The sequence below is a fragment of the Ruditapes philippinarum genome, unplaced genomic scaffold (genome assembly GCF_026571515.1).
Source record: "Ruditapes philippinarum isolate M1 unplaced genomic scaffold, ASM2657151v2 ctg422_1_1_1_1, whole genome shotgun sequence".
NCBI classification, from domain to species: domain Eukaryota; kingdom Metazoa; phylum Mollusca; class Bivalvia; order Venerida; family Veneridae; genus Ruditapes; species Ruditapes philippinarum.
The window spans coordinates 155,639-180,969 of record NW_026865596.1 but is presented as its reverse complement, the minus strand read 5'-3'; the positions used below and the strand labels follow the sequence as shown (position 1 = coordinate 180,969).

The window sequence follows — 25,331 nt, the reverse complement described above, 5'->3', positions numbered from 1 at the left end:
AGATTTCACTGAGTATCAGTTGAAATGCGATTCTAATTTTCTTTTGGTAAATCATAGTTTTAATTATAATTAACGTACAGTACTGTATAAATACAACTAGCTGATATTTCTACTGTCAGTATTTAGTTAACGTTTTTATGCATAGAATAATATAAACATAATTATAGGCATAGAAAATATAAGAATCTTGGATGCCTAAAATTGAACATTTTTTTTTACTTTTTCAAAAGTAAGCAGCCTTTTTAGATATAAATTTAACATGCATATAAATATATGGAGAGGATTCGATTACTTGAACGAATAGTATAGGGGATAGCTGCGCCATGTTTTTCAAAACATTTCACTACTTCTGTTATATACTTATATTTTCGCGTGTTTTAAGATTTTTTATGCGCAGTATAGCTAGGCAAAAGAATAACAAACAATATTATGCGGTCGATTCCGCCTCAAACAAGTTAGAAGTAGATGTATCTGGTTAATATCAGTCAGTAATGGGTAAAATATCGTTTCTTGTTTTCAATAAGTCTACTTTTGAAATGTATTCTGATTATTCTGATCTTTATTATGTCTATATTGCACCATAATAGAACAATTTCCATCACTGATTGCATTTACAAATACGGCACTATTTTCACTATTTTACTTATTAGGCTACTATATCTATTGTTGAAAATAACATCTATTGTTGAATATAGCACACACAATATATAATGTCACTTTTTAAAAAAAAATTAAAAATGCGTTCTTTTTTTTGGGGGGGGGGGGGGGGGGAAGGGTCCAGGACGCTTCTTGGTGCATTATTTTAGGAACAAACCATAAGTTAACCGTATAAATTTCTCACATGACAAAATCCGAAAACTCTGGGGCAGCTCGAACCTGCAAGAGGCAAGTATTTGAAATCACTCGTCCACGGACACTCTCCTACATAAAAAATTGGCGCATTATAACACTGCGTGATGACAAGCATTATTTTATCGGCACAAGTCGGATCATTTTTCTCTCGACCGACTGCAATTATATTATGGCCACCGTCGGAAGAACCTTATCCGAAAGTAAAGTTAAGACAATGACAAACCACATGATATATCCACAGACATTTTTTCCATACAGATGCCCTTGATAACATTTACTAAAAAGGGACTTAAAGGGTTGCTTAAATTTTGTCGTTATCTGTAAATTGTAAATGCATTAGAAAGACATATCTGAACAACTTAATTAAGATGGATATTTTTATAAACATCCATTTGAACTTATTTCAAGAGATATTTTTTTTATAAACATCTATCTGAATTTATTTCAAAGGATATTTTTTAACATCCATTTGAACTTATTTCTTCAAAGGCTACTTTGGTAATATAGTTTAAATCGGAGTGCAGTCAATTAATCCGTAAATATTGTTAGCATGCATCTTTTTAGCCATTTTTTTTTTCAAGAAAGAATGTGGAGAAATCGTAAATATATCGTGTTTCGTCTTTGCATAATCTACTGTACCTGCATAATCTACTGCGTTACTGTGAAGAAGCCAGATAATTATTCAACATGGCTACGTGTCACAGCAGTGGTTTCGGAAAAATCCCGGGATCCCGTATGCCCGGGGTCGTATATCAATGTTCGTTAATAAGTAGACCCTAATCATATTTCAAGCTTAAGTTTAAATAGATATACTGGTCATCATGTAATACCCTTTCATCTAAGACCACATCCTGATCAACATATTCCTGTAAAGTCTCATGACTCTAGTCAAAATACTTTTTTAACTATGTGCAACTCAAGTTCAAAATTGCAAATTTTTACTAAGTCAAGGGCAATAACTTTGACAAAACAGAATAAATCCACAAGCGAAACCTCAGGTGCACAACTTCACATGCTGAGCAACATTCCTGTAAAGTTTCATGACTCTTGTTCAAATACTTATGAGCTATGTTCAACACAAGTTGAAAATTGCAAGTTTTTACTAAGTCAAGGGCAATTACTTTGACAAAACAGAATAAATACACAAGCAAACCTAGGTGCACAACTTCACGTGCTGAGCAACATTCCTGTAAAGTTTCATGACTCTTGGTGAAATACTTTTTGAGCTATGTGCGACACAAATTGAAAATTGCAAATTTTTACTAAGTCAAGGGCAATAACTCTGACAAACAAGAGCCACCGCCGGGCGGGGGCAACGCTTGACTTTTTACTTTTTCTAAAAGCAAACAAAGAAAGGTTTGAACAAATCGTTTCCTTTTTATAAATTTAATCGGTCTGTCTTGTCACATTAGTTTTGTCTATATATTTTGAATATATAAATATACTCAATTATATATATATATATATATATATATATATATATATAGAAACACACAATTCTATAAATAGAAACACGCAATTCTATAAATAAAAACACGCAATTCTGTAAATAGAAACAGGCAATTCTGTAAATAGAAACAGGCAATTCTGTAAATAGATTCACGCAATTCTATAAATAGAAACACGCAATTCTAAAAATAGAAGCAAGCAATTCTAAAAATAGAAACACGCAATTCTATAAATAGAAACACGCAATTCTAAAAAAAGAAACACGCAATTCTATAAATAGTTACACGCATTTCTATAATAGTTGTTGTTGTTGATGATGATGATTGATCCCTTCAATAATAGCAAAGTTACAGCCAGTTACAGCCAAAACAATGAAAATTTCAATAATTTGACCTTCAAAGTCAAGGTCATTATTGAGTGAAGGTCAAGGTCTGTCTGGTTATTTTTAAGGGTTATCCTTGAAAGTTTGAAGACAATCAATTCAAAAATAACAAAGTTACAATCAATAATAGCAAAAAAAATGAAAATTTCAATAATTTGACCTTCAAAGTCAAGGTCATTTATGAGTGAAGGTCAAGGTCTGTCTGGTTATTTTTAAGGGATATCCTTGAAGATTATTATGTTCAAGTTTGAAGACAATCCATTCAAAAATAACAAAGTTACAGCCAATAATAGTAAAACAAGCAAAATTTGGACTTTTAACCTTGAAGGTCAAGGTCATTTATGGATGAAGGTCAAGGTTAGTGTAGTCTACTGAAAGGTCTTGTCCCAAGGGTTGTTGTGGCCAAGAATGAAGACAATACACCAAGAACTAAACAAGAGCCCGGTTTGAGCCGGGTGATGCTCCCCGAATAGGTTTTGGACACAGGAAAGTACACCTCTTGTAGTTTCAGAGTTATGTCCCTGGAAAAAGTTCAAAGTGCAATAATTCCAAAATTAGGAAAGGCAGAGTTACTGTTCTTTGCACTGCACTTCTAATCACTGTTATCTATCAACTTACAAAGTTTCTTGTTGATATCTCTTATGGTTTCCGAGTTATGTTCCGGACAACTTCAAAAAGTAAAAATAAACAAATGGCAATAACTCCAGAATTAGGCAAGGCAGAGTTATGATTCTCGTGCACTGCACATCTACCCATTGAGATACATCTACCTACAAAGTTTCATGTTGATATCTCTTATAGTTTTATAGCTATGTCCAGTACAAGATTTTTCTAAAAGGGGAGATAATTCAAAAATGAGGCTTAACAGAGTTATGGTTTTTTTGCACTGCACTTCTACTCAATGAGATCTATCTACCTACAATGTTTCATCTTGATATCTCCTATAATTTTAGAGTTATGTTACGGACAAAGTTCAGTGTTAAAATTAACAAAGGGCAAAAACTCCAAAATTAGGACAAAAAGAGTTATTGTTCTTATGCACTGCACATCTGCCCATTGAGATCTATTCACCTACAAAGTTTCATGTTGATATCTCTTATAGTTTTAGAGTTATGCCCCGGACAAGATTTTTCTATAAGGGGAGATAATTCAAAAATGAGGCTTAACAGAGTTCAAGTTCTTTTGCACTGCACTTCTACTCAAGGAGATCTATCTACCTACAATGTTTCATCTTGATATCTCTTATAGTTTTAGAGTTATGTTTCGCACAAAGTTCAAAGTGTTAGTTTAACAAAGGGCAATAACTCCAAAATTAGGACAAAAAGAGTTATTGTTCTTATGCACTGCACATCTACCCACTGAGATCTATTCACCTACAAAGTTTCATGTTGATATCTCTTATAGTTTTAGAGTTATGCCCCGGACAAGATTTTTCTATAAGGGGAGATAATTAAAAAATGAGGCTTAACAGAGTTATGGTTCTTTTGCACTGCACTTCTACTCAATGTGATCTATCTACCTACAATGTTTCATCTTGATATCTCTTATAGTTTTAGAGTTATGTTCCGGACAAAGTTCAAAGTGTTGAAATTAACAAAGGGCAAAAACTCCAAAATTAGGACAAAAAGAGTTATTGTTCTTATGCACTGCACATCTGCCCATTGAGATCTATTCACCTACAAAGTTTCATGTTGATATCTCTTATAGTTTTAGAGTTATGCCCCGGACAAGATTTTTCTATAAGGGGAGATAATTCAAAAACGGGGCAAAATAGAGTTATGGTTCTTTGACACTGCACTCCCCCTCAATGCCCTCTACCACTGTATGAAGTTTAAACAAATTATCTCCAAGGGTTTTCAAGTTATGCTCCGGACAAGAAACCGGACGGACAGACGGACAAGGCGCCGACTATATGCTCCCCCCGAAATTTTTCAGGGAGCATAAAAAGTTATGATCCAGGTACAAGTTTGCGGACGGCAATGGCAACGCCGCCGTGACTATCACAATACCTCTACTTTTTGTTTCAAAAAAAAAAAAAAAGCCGAGCTAAAAACAATAAATCCATAAGTGAAACCCCAGGTGTATATATTCACATGCAACATTCCTTTTAAGTTTCATGACTCTAAGTAAAGTACTTTTTGAGCTACGTGCAACACAAGTTGAAAATTTCAACTAAGTCAAGGGCAATAACTCAACAAATATTGATTAAATCCACACGCACATACTCAGGTGCATAACTACATATGCTGACCAACATTCTTGTAAAGTTGCATGAATCTAGATCAAATACTTTTTGAGAATATGAGAATTCGAATTCGAAAATGAGAATAGATGGATTGACGGACAGACAAGGGTAAATCTAAATGCCCCCCCCCCCCTTATACTGGGGGCATAAAAATCAATAATTTGACCTTCAAGGTCATTAAAAGGTCAGGGTCAAGGTCAGTTTGATTTTCTTGAAGGTATTGTCTGAAACATTGTTTTGTCCAAGCATTAATGTACAATATAGCAATACAATATAGTCAACTGTAGCAAAGTAAAAAAAAAAATCAAAGGATTGGAGGTCTTGTCCAAAGGGTTTTTGTGTCCAAGTATGAATGAAATCCATTGAGAAATAATAAAATATGACCAACAATTAAGTTTTTGGACTGAAATGGCAGCAGCAACATTAACGACAACATGGCTGTAGCAAAAGGTTGAACATTTCTTTTAGAAAATGTTGAGCAAATAAAATGAGTATGTCCTGTGGTCAAAAGCATGTTACAGCATAAATGCGGACAATATAAAATGTATACAATATGGGTTTTTATAGGTTTTATTCGATGTCTAAAACACTAGAATAAGGATAAAAATAAAGTTTTTGTTGAAGATATAAATAAACAATATGTAAACATTGTTGTAATAACAGGTTTATACATATCAAAGCAAACTACAGTAAGGCAAAAGTAAATAAATTGTATATATACAAGTAACTTTTCTTGGAATAAAGTATAAATTGCAAACAAGTTTGTACTTTAACTTATTAAAGCAGACATAAGAATCAAACTTCATTCATTATGGACATGTCATGGTAACAACTCAATACCATATATATATATATATATGACTGAATGACAACAAAAATACAACAAAAGGCCAGGATCACTCACCTGAGATACATTGCTAGAAAAGGTCACAATGTCATAAATCAAATCCATATATAAATAACAACAAGACATGCCCACGGGCAGAATGTCAAGCCCCTTTGTCTTAATTCAAACCCGAACCTATAAGCTTCAGGTCAAGAAGAAAGATGTATAAATAGATGAGATGTGCCCAACACATCCTCTGTATACCCACAGCAAAATCTTGACATTGCATCATCTTAGGTGACCTTGACCCAGTGACCTGGTTCATGTGCATGACACAAAGTCTCACGATAAACATTTGTGCCTAAAAAACTAAATTTATGTTATTTGAAAATTCCTACATGCATGAAGAAGTTATTGCATGACTAGACGCACACACTCACACACAAACACTGAACAGCCAGTCAAGCTCAGCGCAAGTGAGCTCCACAAAAATCCTCTGACCACAAAGTATAATACATGTATTTCAAAGCATAAGCAAGATACAGTGTGGACAAACAAATTTTTTATATTATTATTTGACCTCTTGTGTTCTTGACCTTCACCTTCATTTTGAGCAAGACAACTCAACTCATCATGGAGAACATTTGTAACATAAGTTACATTAAAATCCATCCATGTATATAGATGTTATACTTATAAATGAATGTTTTAATTTCTTTTTGACATTTGACCCTTAAGTAAGACCTTGACCTTTGTTACAGACACCTGAATTTTTCGCACAACACTCCGCCTCACTTTGGAGAACATTTGTCCCAAGATATATTAAGATCCCTCCATGCATGTGGAAGTTGCCCTCCCTACACAGGTTTTGGACTGACATTGACCTTTGAGCAGCAGATCTGGGTTTTTTTGTGCAACACACCACCCCATCATAGTGAACAATTGTACCAAATTATTTTGTAATCCTTCAAAGAATGAGACCCCATCATGGTGAACATTTGTACCAAATTATTTTGTAATCCTTCAAAGAATGAGACCCCATCATGGTGAACATTTGTACCAAATTATTTTGTAATCCTTCAAAAGAATGAGCAAGATATACAACTGACAAATCTGGACGGACTGACACACGGATGCATATACATCGAAAAATATGCCAAAAGTGGCGACTAAGTTGGGCTCACCACAAGCGGGCTCAACTTAAGGTCAAGGTCAAGTTTCATTAAATCTTCTTTTATGCCTTGTCCCATAGATAGTTGTGCCTTACTATGAAGACAATCAATTTATTACTTATCCAATTATATAAAACAAATAAAAATCCTGTGAAATTACAATAATTTGACCTTTAATGACATGGCCACTTACGAGTCAAGGTCACATAGGGTTTGATTTATTGAAGACATTGTCCTTACAGTAGATGTGCTTAAGTATGAAGACATTCAACCAATTAAAGTAAAAATCAAGTAAAATTCACTAATTTGTCCTTCAAGGTCAAAGTCATTGATGAGTGAAAGTCAAAATCAATTGAAACTTTCGTATTGTCCTTATGATTGTTGTATCCAAATTTGAAGGCAATTCATTTATTAATTACAATTTTATAGCCAATTATATATAACAAAAAACAAGCAAAATTCATTAACTTGACCTTCTAGGTCAAGATCATTGATAAGTGATGGTCATCATCAATTTATGTTACATAAAAGTCTTTTCATAAGGATTATTATGTCCAAAAATAAAGAAAAACTATGCAAAAATAAAGTCATAGTGCTAAAATCAAGCAAATACAAATATTTGACCTTGAAGGTCATGAGTGAAAGTACAGTCTGAAAGACTTGAAGGTCTTGTCCAAAGGGCTGTTGTGTTAACATTTGAATCCACTGAGAAATAAAAAATTATGGCCAACGTTTTTGGATGGTTTTGGATGGCTTTTGTGGAGGACAACAAGGTGATGCTACATGCAAAACACCTAAACTCTGTGCATTGTACTTTCAGAGGATGAATGCCATGATGAAGCAAGCTGCATTTTTTTCCCAAAATATTTGTAGATGTCTGCTACGAATGCTTTATGACAAATATATTAGCTTTTGGCATAGTAATTTCACACATTCTAACGTTTATTATGTAAGTCAATATAAACTAAGTGATCTCCTGGGCAAGAACTTGGCCCACTTGGCAATAGTACATGCCAAATATCTTAGCTCTGGAGATTGCTGTTTCATAAAAGAAGCCTAAAATGTATTTTCTTATACAAGTCTATGTAAACTTAGTGACCCTATGGTGGGGCCATTTATGACCTCAGGTGCTTGATTTGGAGGACCACATGCTACATGCCAAATATCTAAGCTCTGGGCATTGAAGATTCTGAGCTGAAGATATTTTAAAGATCTATTTCTTAAGTCTATATTTAGCTTTTGCAGCAGACTGGAACCATTAATAAAATATTTGTACAGGACCACCTTAGAATCATTCCTGTTAAGTTTAATAAAAATCAAGGTTTATGAGGAAATGTTGTTTAAAGAAATTGTGGACAACAATGAACACTCTACCATCACAAATGCTCACCTCGGAGCACTTTGTGCTCAGGTAAACTCAAAAGAAAACAGCTGTTTCATCATAAATATATAGTACATTATTATCAATTTAACAACAATTGAAACTTGCACATCAGATTTGATATTCTAATGTTTACAAACCTATCTTTTAATCCTTATACATATGTAAGGTGAGTGCCCTGCATACAAGTGTGTACATACAAGACAGCATTCTACCTGTTGATAGTGGTGTAAGATAATAATACATTTCAGACCGCGTCCTACCTTTTCTGACTTTTTCCGATAAAATGTTTTGAAATGTGTTTATTAAATTGTTTGATTTTTCATTTCTCATTGAAAGATATAAAGATAAAAATTCAAAACTCTCCAGAATAGTGTCATGTTATAGTGAGATGTTATTTTAGCGTGACATGGCAACTAATATGATAATTAATGTTGCTTAGGTTATTGACCTTCATTGGAGGGAGTACATTTATAGTAAAACAGCTACATATATAAATGTTGTCTGTACATATAGGAGGGTTGTTCAAAAAGATAGAGGACAAAGATTCTTTCCTCATAATGTCAACAGGAGAGATGCAGTCCCATTATTTTTCGAACAAGCCTCGTATATGGGGTGTATACTTGCACAAAAACACTACTCATTATCTGCTTTCTGTATAGTGACAAAATCACAAGTCATGTTAGAATGGTAAATACAAATAAAGATTGGACAGACTGTGACATCAATGTATTATAGATATGATCCAACAAAATAATCAAGGATGAACTTCTAAATGACCTCTTTATGTTTGAACGATAAAGTGTGAATTAACAACATGAAACTTAGAATTGTGACTCACTTTTTTTAAACATGTTAAAAGATGTGACAAGAACAAAGTCTTTAAGAATTGAAATGTCAGTGTATTAATACAAACATAAATAGCTGCCACTAGGAGTTCCTAAATTGCTTTAAGTTCTTTGATTGCGTATTTTATATCAATGATAAAAAAGATAATCTAACCTGCTCTTGAAAGTCAACAAATATTTAGAGTTTGATGTAAATAACATTAACAGTTTTTGAGAAAAAAGGCAAATATTCTAGGTAAGAAAAAAGGAAACAATTCAGCAAAAATGACTTTCAGCATTATCTTCCCCTTAGAAATGCATTTCAAATTTGAAAAGTGGAGCTAAAAAGGACATACTTATGAGACTTAGATATTGCACATAGCATTTAGAAAGTTCAAGAAGAACAATATTTCATTAAAAAAAGATACTGTGAGTTATGGGCCCTGGACAATGACCTCATTTTACAATCTTGAAGATATGTAATCAATTCAGAGCAGACACTTTCAGTAGAAATGATGTTACATACAAAACTTTAACCAGGAAGATTACAAAAGGCAATTATTAAATGAAAATCAACCTCCAATTATGATCCCAGACACAAGTATAAAGTTTCAAGTGAATACATGTAGTTGTTTTGAAGTTGAACTTTTTTAAATTTGATGATGCATACAAAATTTTAACCAAAAATTTTCTATGTTCACTAAGGCTCATGATTCAGTTAAAATACATACAAGAGTTATGGGCCCTGGAAAATGACCTCCAAGTTTGGTCACCAAGACATGTATTGAGATTTAAGTAAAGACCTTGAGTAATGTTAACTGCAAAGTGTTAACTCAGAATTTTCTAAGTTCTAAAAGGGCCTTGATTTTTACTCAAAATGCATGCTAGAGATACGTGCCTTGTAAAACCTCCAGTTATGATGTCAAATATGTGTGTGTGTAGTGACATGGAATAAATCTCCAGTGGTCAATAAGACAACAGGCTGAACATAAAATTCTAACATTACTGTTATGGAGACATGTGGATGTGTAGGATAGCCCCACTTAACTTTTCAAATAGTCAAACTAATAATAAAATAAAACATTTAACATTAATGTTAAACAATACAACATTTAGTAAACACTGCTAAAAGTAAAGAAGTATACTCATGATTTATATGTTCAACCCATATATATCTCTGATCACAGATTTCAATAAGACTGTAAGACAATGTTGAGCAAAGAAAATGAAGGAAAAAGATTATAAGAGCAATATTAGGATATCAACCCGTACAATAGACAGAAATTTAAGTAAAGTACATTTTCCAAATATAAATTATAAATAATTAATTATAAATATATTGTGGTTCTGTATATAGGAAATAACAACAACAAGATAACTATCAAATTTTACACATAAAACCAATTCAAAATCATAGTTACTATTTATTTCTATAAAAAAAAATTGTATGTTGCTACATGAATCATACTCCTCTATAATTCAAGTCTATATAACAGACTTAAACAATTTAAAGACTATATTTTATTCTTTTTAACCATATTCATTTTCAAGGATTATTTATCTTTTTTTTCTTTTTCAAAATTACCTGCATTACACTGTGCATTTAGGAAAGTTTTCAATGCATGCCCTTTTAACAAAATAGTAGTATGTCACTTATAATCAAAGTCTAATATATCAAGTGATATGGTTAAAACAGGAGTAAACCTTTATGCAAGTATCTACACAATTAACTCCACAGAGATCCTACAATCTAACTTTACTTCTTACCAAAATTTCCATACTCCCAGTTTCTTGAATTGAGTTTATAGCAACGAAAATTTATCATAATATCTTTTAACAACTGTTTTGCTTAAATATCAATTGACAGCTACTCTATGCTAATAAAGAAACCTTAACAAAAAATTATCTCCTTAATTTGGGAAGTTAAACAAAGTTAGAAAATGGGTCAAAGACAGAAAAGGCCGGGTTGCATTTGTAGTTGTACACCAAATATCATGAGGCTGTGATGTTACGAAAAAAAATTTCCATTGACCCATTAATGTCGAAAATTTAATTCAGTAGGTAAACAGGTAGTGGATTAGCTACACACCTAAAATCGAATCCCACAGTATGGGACCATGTGTCAATGCTGTTTGCCAAATATCAAGAGGCTGTGATTAGTAGTTTCTGAGAAAAATGTTACGAAAATTTCCTACCATTGACCATTAATGTGAACAGGAAGTGGATGAGCTGCAGACTTGAAATCGAATCCCACAGATGGGACCATGTGTCAATGCTGCATGCCAATATCAAGAGGCTGTGATAAGTAGTTTGCTGAGGAAAACTGTTACGAAAATTTCCTACCATTGACCATTAATGTCGAAAAATCTAACTAATTTAAACTAAGTGGATAAACAGCCGAAGTGATATGAGCGACAGACCTGAAATCTAATCCCACAGTATGGGGACCATGTGTCAATTGCTGTATGCCAAATATCAAGAGGCTGTGATAAGTAGTTGCTGAGAAAACTGTACGAAAATTTCCTTCCATTGACCATTAATGTCGAAAAATCTAACTAATTTAACTAAGTGGATAAACAAGAAGTGGATGAGCGACAGACCTGAAATCCAATCCCACAGTATGGGACCATGTATCAATCTGTATGCCAAATATCACATACTGTTAGTGGAGACTTGCTGGATGTTAGGATAACCCCATTACCTTTTTCAAAAAATAGTAACTAATTAATAATAGATAAACAAATTGGAATTAATGTAAACAATACAACAATAACACTGCCTAAAAGTAAAGAAGTAACTCATGATATAGTTCAATCATTATATCTCTGATCAAATTTCAAAAGGCTGTAAGAAATAGTTGGCAAAGAAAATGAAGAAAAATTTTAAGAAAAATTTAATTAAAAATATCAACCTAACAATGGAACAAGAATTTAAAGTAAAGTCATTTCCAAATATAAATGTATTAATCTATTATAAATATATTGAGGCTGTAAAATAGGCTAAAAAACAGTTACAAAATTTTACACATTAAAACCATTTCAAAAAAGTTACTATTTATTTCTATAAAAGGAATTGTAATGAGCTACCATGAATCCAATCCCACTATAATTCAAGCTGTATATATCAAGAGCTGTATAACAGTCTTGAAAATTTAAAGATATATTTACCTTTTTTACCATATTCATTTTCAAAATATCTAACTAATTTTTTCTATTTCAAAAAGTACCTGCAATCACACTTGTGCATTTGGATAAGTTTTCAATTTGGCATGGCCTTTTGAAAAAATTGTAGAAAATATGTCACATTTTTTAAAAAATCTAACTAATTTAACTAAGGGATCAAAGGAATGGTTATGGGGTACAGCCTTGAATCAATGTATGGGACCATTATAAATCACAAAAATCCTATCAATCTACTTTAACTTTGCTAATTAAAACTGTTTCCCGAAAATTTCCTACCTCTTGAATTAATTTAACAAAACTAAAATTTAAGTAGCTTTAAACAAACTATGTAGACTATAAATCAATCCCAATATACTGCTTAATGCTTATGCAAACCTTAACGAAAGTATCTTATTTAAACATTATTTGGGAAGTTAAACAAAGTTAGAAAATTAGTGCAGTAGCATTTTCTAGAATATGCCATGCGAAATTGTTATTACTAAACAATAATTAATCATTACATGCAACATGTATCCAACAAAAAGTTCTGTTCCTTCAGCCTATACCAATATATATTACACGAATATATACTTTAGGCTTAAGAAAAAAAACTTTTTGCCTGAACATCCACTCATTCAACAAATTTAATTCTCTATCATTAATTACAGCTACTATAAAAGATAATACAGGTGACATGTTGTTTATCAGTCATGAATATACAATTGAATATAAGCTACAAGCTCTACTGTAGGCATTATATTATATCTTATTTAAGAATACATTGCATTAAGTAAATTTGCTTTATTGATTGACCCTTAATAAATGTTTGTCACCAAGTACAAAATTTAAACCCTTAACCATGACAAGCATCTGACATTAAAACTTACTTAAATATTCTAGTCAACAAATTAGTCTCAACAGGAGCAATTTATTTCATACCAGGAGACAAAAACATTGCTAATAAATATGTAGTAATAACTATTGAATACTAAATAGAGGATATTCAAGTTTTTTTCTATAAATACATAGAGGATATTTAAGTTCTGTAAATACAGAATTAATTTTCATTGAGTGGTATGAAAATAAATATTTCATTAGTGGTGGTAGCCACGAGTAAAATATGATAACTTTCATTCCACAAGATGAAAATAAATCCTGTATTAATGGAAAAAACTTAAATTTTCTGTTTATTATATACATTTTTGTCTTTTTTGACATTACAATTAAAAATGATATGTTAAAATGAGTATGTATGTTGTATAACAAGTCAATTATGTAGGAATAAAATAAACAAAATCTAGCATAAGCAAATTAAAGCAATACAATAATAAACTTGATTAGCTGTTATATTAGTGGAGGTAAACTTTGTGTTAAATATACAGATCTAGTTGCTTCAATCAAAACTGTTCTAAATTGTCCTTCATATTCTTTCACACATTCTGACTATCTTGAAATCAGACAGACTTTATCAATAGTGATTGAGTGAGTCCTGTGTTGTCATTGGAAGTATACTATGTTGTCATTGGAGATCACTTTCAAACTGTTGGCAGTAAAATTCTATGCATAAAATTATGACATGATTTGTTTATAAATCTACTCTGAATGTTCTTTTCTGCCATTTTTTTGTCATCACTGATATGAAATATGCCCATTTAGTATGGTCAGTATAGTTTTAGAGTCAACTTTTGACATGGCATCTGCTTCCCTTTATGTTTTAGGTGATTTTTGTCATTTCTAGACCTTTACTAATTAGTCAAAATATTAATTTTTCAAATCTGTAACAGAAAAATATCAATGACACATCATAATTATTTCTATCAATGACAGCTCTAAATATTTATTCTTCTAACCGTGAAAAATACTCCTTACCATTTATTTCAACAATATAAAGTTAACAGAAGAGACATTACAAAATGATCAACAATAGTTACTCTTTTATCAAAATACAGCTTAAAAATAACAAAAAAAATATTAAATAGAAAATGAATCTTTGTTTGAAACAGAATTGTTTCTATTTATATCACTTTATAGAAAATGCATTAATAAGGAAATAGATATCATCTTTGAGTGCATTGTTGAAGAAAAATGCAGTTTCCAGTTCAAATGCGAATAAATACTATCAAGAAGGCTGGTAGGCCTAAGTGATGAATTACAAATAATTTGAATGATTTAAAACATATCATTCCAAACATTATACAAAGGGAAATAACCTACCTACAAAAAGAATATATTACAAGGCAGTTTATCACACACTGATCACAAATTTTAGAAAACAAGAAAGTGTTTGGTAAACACAAAAGCCCCAGGCTCAAATTTTTACCTGTAACAATTTTTCAAATAAGGTTTACCTATCACTCTATTATGGACACAAAAATGCCCAAAAAATTGTAAACACAGTTATATAACTTGACAAAGTCATGACGTTTTGTTAATGTGAATAATATAAGTTGGCATGTCATTGCATAAGTGACCTTAATATTGCTATTAGATGAAATTGAAAAGAATTCAACTTAGCAACAAAAATTTATCAAATATATATAAATACAAGACCATGACCTACAACCAAGTGACCCCATACTCCACCCTAACAGAAAGGAACAACTGAGGTGATGGAATTATGAAGCTGTAAGTACAGATAGAACTTTAGATATATCCAACTTGTCGTTTTAGGTTAACCAGATCCATTTTCAAAGTGCTGAAAAAGGGCAATAACTTTGACAAAATGGAAGCCATAGTTATGTAACTTGCCCAGATCATGTACTTTGTACTGATTACTGTAAATTACTAAGCCATTGGTACAGGTCAAACTTTAAATAAATCCCATTTGCCAGTTTAGGTTAACCTTGTACGGACAGATGGATGGACAGTTCAACTACTATATGCCCGTGTGGCATAAAAAAATCCTGATTCCATGGCAACAGCTGTAAACAACATCTTTAATAAAAGTGTTATATTACTATAATTTCATCTGTATACACAATTTTGTTTCTATCACTCAATTTATATTCAATAAACATTTGTTTCTAAACTTTTTCATAGCCAATAATTTTACTCCTCTTTAATTTTGTTTCAGTAAAAATACTATGACAAATATATGCTTCTATACTGCTGTAATTCTCAAATCTATACAATAGAAAATTTCAACACTATGTTTCATCATAGCTTCCTCACAATTAGGTCTACAATTTTCACATTCTGCCTCGAACTAGTTTAAACATACGAGATGATGAATATATATATATATATACAGAATACAGAATATGGACTATATGTGTAAATAGCAGTGATTATAATTCTCGTATAGGTAGATGCAACTGTAGTGGGTCCCGCAGTCTGCAGAGATCCGACTCGCGCTGTGCAATGAGGTTAGACAGACGGTTATATTCCTCAATATCAAAGCCTTCTTTTCTTGCCAACTTGTAAAATTTGTTGATGAATTCCCTATCCCAGGCGTCAACATAGTTATACTCCTGAAATAAAATAACCATCAAATATTTTAAGGGTTTACCTATGACAAAACTATAAAACATACTACTGGCATGTCTGATAATAAAGTAGAGCTCACCTTACTAAAAAGGCTATACAAGAGGGTCATTTATAATTTATGTAACAGATGCACACCCATATAATCTATGTAACACACGTGCCCACTTTACCAGAAAACCTGTGTCATATGCACAAGTACTTGAGCTACCAGTCAATCCTGTAAAGTTTCATTGGAATTGCATTTGTGGTATAACAGGTGTATTCCAGACAAAATTTAAAAAATCAAAATTATTAAAGGACAATATGCATAACTGGACTTGGTACCAATTATTCCTGTAAAAATTGGATGAAAATGCAGAAGTAGTTTTTGAGGAGTAGTAGGGACAAATTTTGTGACAGATGGACAGACCGACAGAGAAGTGATCCTTAAATGTTGTCACTACTCTGTAGAGGCGACACAAAAAAGCCACATAAAATCTTAAGGAATGAATGACATCAAAGAAAAATTACATAACATATTGTTCCTGTAGCCAGCCATAAAAGTATTCATATGTTAGGTAAGCAAACAAGAGCTGTCGGTAGGATAGCAATGCTCGACTATTCTTAGTGCTTGATAGTAAAAGAGCCTTGATAAGGTAAAATTTTCTGAGTAAATAACAAAAGGACATATTTTTTTCTTTAAATACATGTTACAGTTATAGGCCTTGAAGAGAGTCCTTTTATGCTCTAAAGAAGAGTATAAAATTTCAACTTGTTTCAATAGAATATGAAATTATCTGAGGTGGTATGCAAACCTAAATGTAAATTCTAAGTTGAACAAGAGCTGTCGGTAGGACAGCAACGCTCGACTATTCTTAGTGCTTGATAGTAAAAAAAATGCTTGATACAGTTACCTCCTCCTGTTTACAGGTTGGGGTCATGATGTTGAACAAGTGTGCAAAGTTTCAGGTCATATGTCAATGGACTTTGAAAATATTTGAACTATTACAAAAACTTTAACGTAATTTCTAAGTCGAAAAAGGGGCTTAATTCTGTCAAAATGCTTGATAGAGTTACCTCCTTCTGTTTACAGATTGGGGTCATGATGTTGAACAAGTGTGCAAAGTTTCAAAGCCATATGTCAATGGACTTTGAAAATATTTGAACTATTACAAAAACTTTAACGTAAATTCTAAGTCGAAAAAGGGGCTTAATTCTGTCAAAATGCTTGATACAGTTACCTCCTCCTGTTTACAGGTTGGGGTCATGATGTTGAACAAGTGTGCAAAGTTTCAAAGCCATATGTCAATGGACTTTGAAAATATTTGAACTATTACAAAAACTTTAACGTAAATTCTAAGTCGAAAAAGGGGCTTAATTCTGTCAAAATGCTTGATAGAGTTACCTCCTACTGTTTACAAATTGGGGTCATGATGTTGAACAAGTGTGCAAAGTTTCAAAGCCATATGTCAATGGACTTTGAAAATATTTGAACTATTACAAAAACTTTAACGTAAATTCTAAGTCGAAAAAGGGGCATAATTCTGTCAAAATGCTTGATAGAGTTACCTCCTCCTGTTTACAGGTTGGGGTCATGATGGTGAACAAGTGTGCAAAGTTTCAAAGCCATATGTCAATGGACTTTGAAAATATTTGAACTATTACAAAAACTTTAACATAAATTCTAAGTCGAAAAAGGGGCATAATTCTGTCAAAATGCTTGATAGAGTTACCTCCTCCTGTCTACAGGTTGGGGTCATGATGGTGAACAAGTGTGCAAAGTTTCAAAGCCATATGTCAATGGACTTTGAAAATATTTGAACTATTACAAAAACTTTAACATAAGTGGTTACGCCGACGCCGACGCTCGGGTTGACTGCAATAGCTCTACTTATTCTTATCGAATAGTCGAGCTAAAAATGGGTATAATTCTGTCAAAATGTTTGATACAGTTACCTCCTCCTGTCTACAGGTTGGGGTCATGATGGTGAACAAATGAGCAAAGTTTCCAAGCCATATGTCAATGGACTTTGAAAATATTTGAAGTATTACAAAAACTTTAACGTAAATACTAAGTTGAACAAGAGCTGTCGGTAGGACAGCAACGCTCGACTATTCTTAGTGCTTGATAGTAAAAAAAAATGCTTGATACAGTTACCTCCTCCTGATTACAGGTTGGGGTCATGATGGTGAACAAGTGTGCAAAGTTTAAAAGCCATATGTCAATGGACTTTGAAAATATTTGAACTATTACAAAAACTTTAACGTAAATTCTAAGTCAAAAAGGGGCATAATTCTGTCAAAATGTTGATAGAGTTACCTCCTTCTCTCTACAGGTTGGGGTCATGATGGTGAACAAGTGTGCAAAGTTTCAAAGCCATATGTCAATGGACTTTGAAAATATTTGAACTATTACAAAAACTTTAACGTAAATTCTAAGTCGAAAAAGGGGCATAATTCTGTCAAAATGCTTGATAGAGTTACCTCCTCCTGTTTACAGGTTAGGGTCATGATGGTGAACAAGTGTGCAAAGTTTCAAAGCCATATGTCAATGGACTTTGAGAATATTTGAACTATTACAAAAACTTTAACGTAAATTCTAAGTCGAAAAAGGGGCATAATTCTGTCAAAATGCTTGATAGAGTTACCTCCTCCTGTCTACAGGTTGGGATCATGATGGTGAACAAGCGTGCAAAGTTACAAAGCCATATGCCAATGGACTTTGAAAATATTTGAACTATTACAAAAACTTTAACATAAGTGGTTATGTCGACGCCGACGCAGACGCTCGGGTGACTACAATAGCTCTACTTATTCTTATCGAATCGTCGAGCTAAAAAGGGGCATAATTCTGTCAAAATGCTTGATACAGTTACCTCCTCCTGTCTACAGGTTGGGGTCATGATGGTGAACAAGTGTGAAAAGTTTCAAAGCCATATGTCAATGGACTTTGAAAATATTTGAGGTATTACAAAAACTTTAACGTAAATTCTAAGTCGAAAAAGGGGCATAATTCTGTCAAAATGCTTGATACAGTTACCTCCTCCTGTCTACAGGTTAGGGTCATGTTGGTGCACAAGTGTGCAAAGTTTAAAAGCCATATGTCAATGGATTTGAAAATATTTGAGGTATTACAAAAACTTTAACATAAGTGGTTATGCTGACACCAACGCTCGAGTGACTACAATAGCTCTACTTATTCTTATCGAATAGTCAAGCTAAAAGGACTGACACTGCAAAAACTATACTGGGTGGGGAAGGGGGCCATAAAACAAGCATAAGGTCAAAATCTAATTTGTTGTAATTTAAGCTTCTGTGACCTAGATATGCAATTGACCAGAACCATTTGAATAACTGTTTGACCATCATGCAAGAAACATTTCTGAGAAGTTTTATCAAAGTTGATAATGTGGTTTCACAAGTGACTTTAAATGAATTGTGGATGACAGACTGTCAGGAAAGTCAAACATCATTAAAGCTCACACTTTCAAGCTAAAACTTACAAAACTAGAACATGCTGCTAATATGTATCTCCTCTTTGGAGCAAAGCTTCCTATAAAAGTTAATTAAATTCCCATCTGTGGCTGGTGAGAAATAGCCCAAACAAAATTCCAGGACGGACAAAGTGGCAGCCATAAATGATAAAGTCAATTTTGAGTATTTCTTAAATAATCACTTAGTAATGCTCAATATTCTAAACAAATTACTGTAGAATTTATATTTCAGTAACAATTCCTTTCATCAAAATCTACTTGATTCAAAATCTAGGTTATACATTAGTTACAAACTAAAAGTAAGTTGACCTATTTAACCAATAATTCTGACATGGAAGTGTTCTGTTTTGAATTGGGACTGTTATATGATGAATTCAGAAATACAAATTGAGAAAACTAAATTCAGCAACAAATGGTTTATATCCTGGTATGCTGTCTAGTTTCGCTCAACAGACACGGAATAATAGGTTGCCAACAGCACTCTGAGTATTTATAACAGATTTTTGCCACAACTAGTTTAGAGTCAGGGTCATTTTGTACAGCTTATAAATATGGATGCTCAAATGTCACCTTTTGATTTTGAGATACTGATAAAATTTATTTCAATAGATTAAAGAGAGCCACATATTTTTATACAAACACGACAGTACAATAATTCCATGTAAGTCCTACATGCTATGAAATATAAAACTGGTCACATACCTGTGCACACACAGTATAGTATGCATACATTCCAATGATAGCAGCATAAGTTGCGAAATAGGTGACAGGTTCCATCACATCCCATGAATACTCCCACCATGTAAGCCGGGCAAAAAACCCAAACTGTAAGCCCATTAATGTTGACCCTACATACATCGCTGTCGTATTTCTTGACACAATTTTCTGCTCCATCTCCGCCTTTTGCTGAAATGGTTACAAATATCAAGAATCAAATAATGTCATAGAAGTACAAACATAAAACAGCTGACAATATGACATAATTCTTCACTAGACTTCTTTTTATAAATATTTAATATACAGTCTAACTTGCCCATGCGACCACGTGTATTAAGCGACTTTTGTCTTAAACGACCACTTTAAATCCCTCCCGATTATTTTCTCTCTATATCTTTAATGTATTAAGCGACTTTTGCTCAACACGACCAGCGACCGCCAATGAGTCTCATAATTGAGATCAGTCTTTTCATTAAACGACCACTTTTACCTGTCAAGTAATTGTGTTTTTAGAGAACGCCACCTCGTAATGTCACAAGTGTCAACAATCAAACACAACAAATAAATGTGTGAAAAACTCTATTTCCCAAACCGTTTTAGCGTATGCAAAAGAAGTAAAGTATACTCGTGATGTGTATTATCCAATACAATCGGATTTAATTGCAGTTTTAAAGTAAATTGGATTATAATACCCTCAATAATGATGTTGATAGTATATAGTACATATATGACAACCAACCATGAACTTGGTATGAAGGAATTATTTATATATGGATGGTGTTGGTAAGCATGGAAACATGATCTGATATGACGTATATAGATTTACATGAAGCAGATATTAACATGTTATAGAATGAAATATTATAATTAAATGTATAATTAGAACACTATCACAATTTTTTTTGAGACTTTCTAAAAAATATATTTCATCAATATTTGAAATACTAATGGAAAATGTATCAACTGTAAACTAATCCACTTAAAATAATGCTTATCAAAACTTATTAAATACCAAAAGTAATGGGGCAATCTGCACTCTATACTCTTCCAAATCCTGAATTATTTCTTTCTCTCGCTTTAACTGGTATTCCTCTACATTAAGCTGAGAAAAAAGCTTGGCAGTCAATGCTTTTACTTCAGTTAACTTTTCAAAGCTCTCTGTAGGAAGTGTCATTTCTGGAAAAGAATAAAATCAGTGAGGAATAATGTTAAATAATGTCATGTCTCCAGTTACATTAGCCTTAGCAGACAAAACAAAACATGTTCTTTCATAATCTTTTATCTAAGAAAATACAAAAACAAATATTTCTGGGAAGTAAACTCATTCCATTTAGAGGCCTGTAAAAGAAAGAGGTCTTGTATTATCTTACAAATTCTAATTTCAAAAATTTAAAAATTGAATTATTCAACACGTTGATGTTTAGAATCATATAAAGAGTGTGTTTCATACAGACATGTTTTGACGGCTTTTCGACCCCCTCCCCCCTTTTGAGGCCTCAAACAGTAAAAAACTACCCTATTTAGGCCCCAAATACTGTTTTTCCTTTGGGAACTGTTGCCTAAATAAGTGATCACTTTTTCGGTGCCGTCTCCTATCAAAAAGGTACATCAGGGGGTTGCCAGAAGGGGGATTAGCCCCATTCTGTTTGGGGGGGGGGGGTTAAAGGGGGCGGTAGTCCCCCTTATCGCCAAGAAAATTTTGAACTTGTGAGAGGCTAAAAATGACCCCAGGTTGATCATAAGGTAATGTGTAACCAACGTTGAAAAGCCTTTGACTCTATCTCAATCCATTGAGAAGTTGCAGCACTTTGAAATTAATTTTGATGCAAAAAATCAACACAAAATAGCGATTTTTGGCAATTTTGAAAGGTCCCCTCGTTGCCATGGTAACAGGAAATTTAAGACTGAGCATGTCGGTACTAAGGCAATAGTCCAGTCAACATTTGTGCCAAGTTTGATTAGTATTGAAGCATTTTTCATAGTTTTATAGCAGTTTGAACTTGTAACAGGAGGCTTTTCAATGAAAACGGCCATTTTTTACAATATGCTCATGAGGGAAAGGGTTAACAAAGTACGATTCCGTTAATAACCACGTTAATTCAACACCCTAACCATGACAGTCAAGGTCATTGACAGGTCAAGATAAAACTTGAATAACTTAAGAAGTTGGTGCGGCAATGTAAGTGTTGTTTTGTACAAGTTTGATACAATAACAAAACTAGAAATATGACCATAGGACATGAGTGCCCCCACATTATACTGTTTTGTCAGTCTCCTGACAAACAGCAGGATAGTATGACAGACGGACAAAGGAAATTCTACATGATTTCCATACCCCTAAGTGGTTGGGGCATAAAAGCGACATCCAATTTTTCCCAAGTTGACATTTCGATTTTTCCCAATATTGAGCTGCAAGAAATTATATCCTTAAGTTTACTAAAAGAAAACAAGCAAAACCCCAGATGCACAAATAAACATACTGACCAACATTTCTGTAAAGTTCATGACTCTAGGTCAAAAACATTTTGGGCTATGCGCTACAAAAGTTGAAAATTGCAAATGTTTTAAAATTCAAAGGCAATAACTCTACAAACACTGCATAAATGCCCAAGCAAACCCCCAAGTGCACAACTTCACATGCTGATGAACATTTCTGCAAATTTTCATGATTACAGATCAAATACTTTTTAGCTATGTGCGACACAAGTTGAAAATTGCAAATTTGTATTAAGTCAAGGGCATTTACTCTAACTGAATTAATCAACATGCAAATTTTTTATATAATCTTGCTATATACCAAGTTTGATTACAATATCTCATATCAAACAATATCTCATTTCTAACTCTTTATTGTCCAAAAACCATTTTTCTACTTTAAGTAACAGTGACTTTGACCACAGGAGGTCCAAAGGCAATCCCAACTAGGGTCTTAATATAAGCTTGCTATACATCACTTTTGATTACAATATCTTATTTTTAACTCTAGTTAATGCACAGAAACCATTTTTCCACTTTTAGTTGACCTTGAGCCCAGGAACTCAAATTTGGGTTTCCACATAAGCTTGATATATACTAATTTTGATTAAAACTAGAACTATCACTAAATGTGATTAATACCCCCACAAGTCTGCTTCGGAAATGAGAATGTTACTAGTAACAGAATACCTTGTAAAAGAATTGAAACATAGAGTTATGGTTGTGGGCAATTAAAGATAATTGTGGTTCATGTATGTTGCATTTCCTTTCAATGTGGTTGGCCATTGATGAAGTTTAATTGAATTACTCTGTAATAAGTCCAGAAAGACAAAGAAAAAGAACAAAGGGCAATAACTCTATAAATACTGAAGATAGAGTTATAGTTCTTGTGCACTGCACTTCCTCTTATTGTGCTTGACCATTGTATGAAGTTGTTTTGAATTCCAACCAGTACGTTTTAAGTTATGCTCCGGACAAGGAAAAGTATCAAAGGGCAGTAACTCTGTATTTTGTCAAAATGGAGTTATGGCTCTTGTGCACTGCACTTCCTTTGAATGTCCTTGACAACTGTATGAAGTTGTACTGAATTCCAAACAGTAGTTTTCAAGTTATGCTCTGGACAAGGAAAAGTAACAAAGGGCAGTAACTCTGTAATTAGTCAAGATGGAGTTATGGTTCTTGTGCACTGCACTTCCCCTTATTGTGCTTGACCATTGTATGAAGTTGTTTTGAATTCCAACCAGTAGTTTTCAAGTCATGCTCTGGACAAGGAAAAGTAACAAAGGGCAGTAACTCTGTAATTAGTCAAGATGGAGTTATGGTTCCTATGCACTGCACTTCCTCTCAATGTGCTTGACCATTGTATGAAGTTATAATGAATTCCAACAATAAGTCTTCAAGTTATGGTCCGGACAAAAGAAAGCAATGGAAAAGTAACAAAGGGCAATAACTCTGTAATTAGTCAAGATGGAGTTATGGTTCTTGTGCACTGCACTTCCCCTTATTGTGCTTGACCATTGTATGAAGTTGTTTTGAATTCCAACCAGTAGTTTTAAAGTCATGCTCTGGACAAGGAAAAGAAACAAAGGGCAGTAACTCTGTAATAAGTCAAAATGGAGTTATGGTTCTTGTGCACTGCACTTCCTCTCAATGTGCTGGACCATTGTATGAAGTTATATTGAATACCAACAATTAGTCTTCAAGTTATGGTCAGGACAAAAGAAAGCAATGGAAAAGTAATAAAGGGCAATAACTCTGTCATTACTTTAGATAGAGTTATGGTTCTTATGCACTGCACTTCCTCTCAATGTGCTTGGCCATTGTATGTAGTTATATTGAATTTCAACCATTAGTCTTCAAGTTATGCTCCGGACAAACAAAGAAGGCAATTGAAAAGCAACAAAGGGCAATAACTCTGTAATTACTTTAGATAGAGTTATGGTTCTTGTGCACTGCACTTCCCCTTATTGTGTTTGACAATTGTATGAAGTTGTTTTGAATTCCAACCAGTAGTTTTCAAGTTATGCCACGGACAAGGAAAAGTAACAAAGGGCAATAACTCTGTAATTAGTCAAGATAGAGTTATGTTTCTTACGCACTGCACTTCCTCTCAATGTGCTTGACCATTGTATGTAGTTATATTGAATTCCAACCATTAGTTTTCAAGTTATGCTCCGGACAAGGAAAATAAAACGGACAAAAAAAAAAGCAATGGAAAAGCAACAAAGGGCAATAACTCTGTAATTACTTTAGATAGAGTTATGGTTCTTGTGCACTGCACTTCCCCTTATTGTGTTTGACAATTGTATGAAGTTGTTTTGAATTCCAACCAGTAGTTTTCAAGTTATGCCCCGGACAAGGAAAAGTAACAAAGGGCAATAACTCTGTAATTAGTCAAGATAGAGTTATGGTTCTTGTGCACTGCACTTCCTCTCAATGTGCTTGACCATTGTATGTAGTTATATTGAATTCCAACCATTAGTTTTCAAGTTATGCTCCGGACAAGGAAAATGCAACGGACGTCTGGACCGACCGACCGCCCGACCGACCACCGGGTGACTCCTATATACCCCCCCAAACTTCGTTTTTGGGGGTATAATAACTCATTCCTGATCCTTATTATTGTCTGTAAACAATTTTTCCATTTTTAGTAACAGTGACCATGACCCCATGGGGTCAAAAAGAAATCCCAACCAGGTTCTTCATATAAGCTTGCTATATACCAAGTTAAATTACAATATCTTATTCTTAACTCTAGTTATTGTCTAGAAACCATTTACCAGGGTCTTCATATAAGCTTGCTAAATACTAAGTTTGATTCCTAACTCTAGTTATTATCCGCAAACCATTTTTCTATTTTTAGTAACAGTAACCCTGGCTTAAAC

At 33.2% G+C, this 25,331-nt stretch overlaps 1 protein-coding gene across 1 annotated transcript in view; it reads right to left on the bottom strand.

Moving 5' to 3' along the window:
- Positions 1–13,522: 13,522 nt before the first annotated feature.
- The window catches only part of LOC132729672 (calcium uniporter protein, mitochondrial-like), a 29,341-nt gene continuing 17,532 nt past the window's right edge, over positions 13,523–25,331 (bottom strand). Inside the window, exons 5-7 of the mRNA XM_060715480.1 lie at positions 20,984–21,147; positions 19,957–20,160; positions 13,523–15,765 (exon numbers count right to left, since the gene is read on the bottom strand). Of these exons, the coding sequence (XP_060571463.1) occupies positions 15,583–15,765; positions 19,957–20,160; positions 20,984–21,147 (551 nt within the window). The 3' untranslated portion in view covers positions 13,523–15,582. The remainder of the gene's footprint in view (positions 15,766–19,956; positions 20,161–20,983; positions 21,148–25,331) is intronic.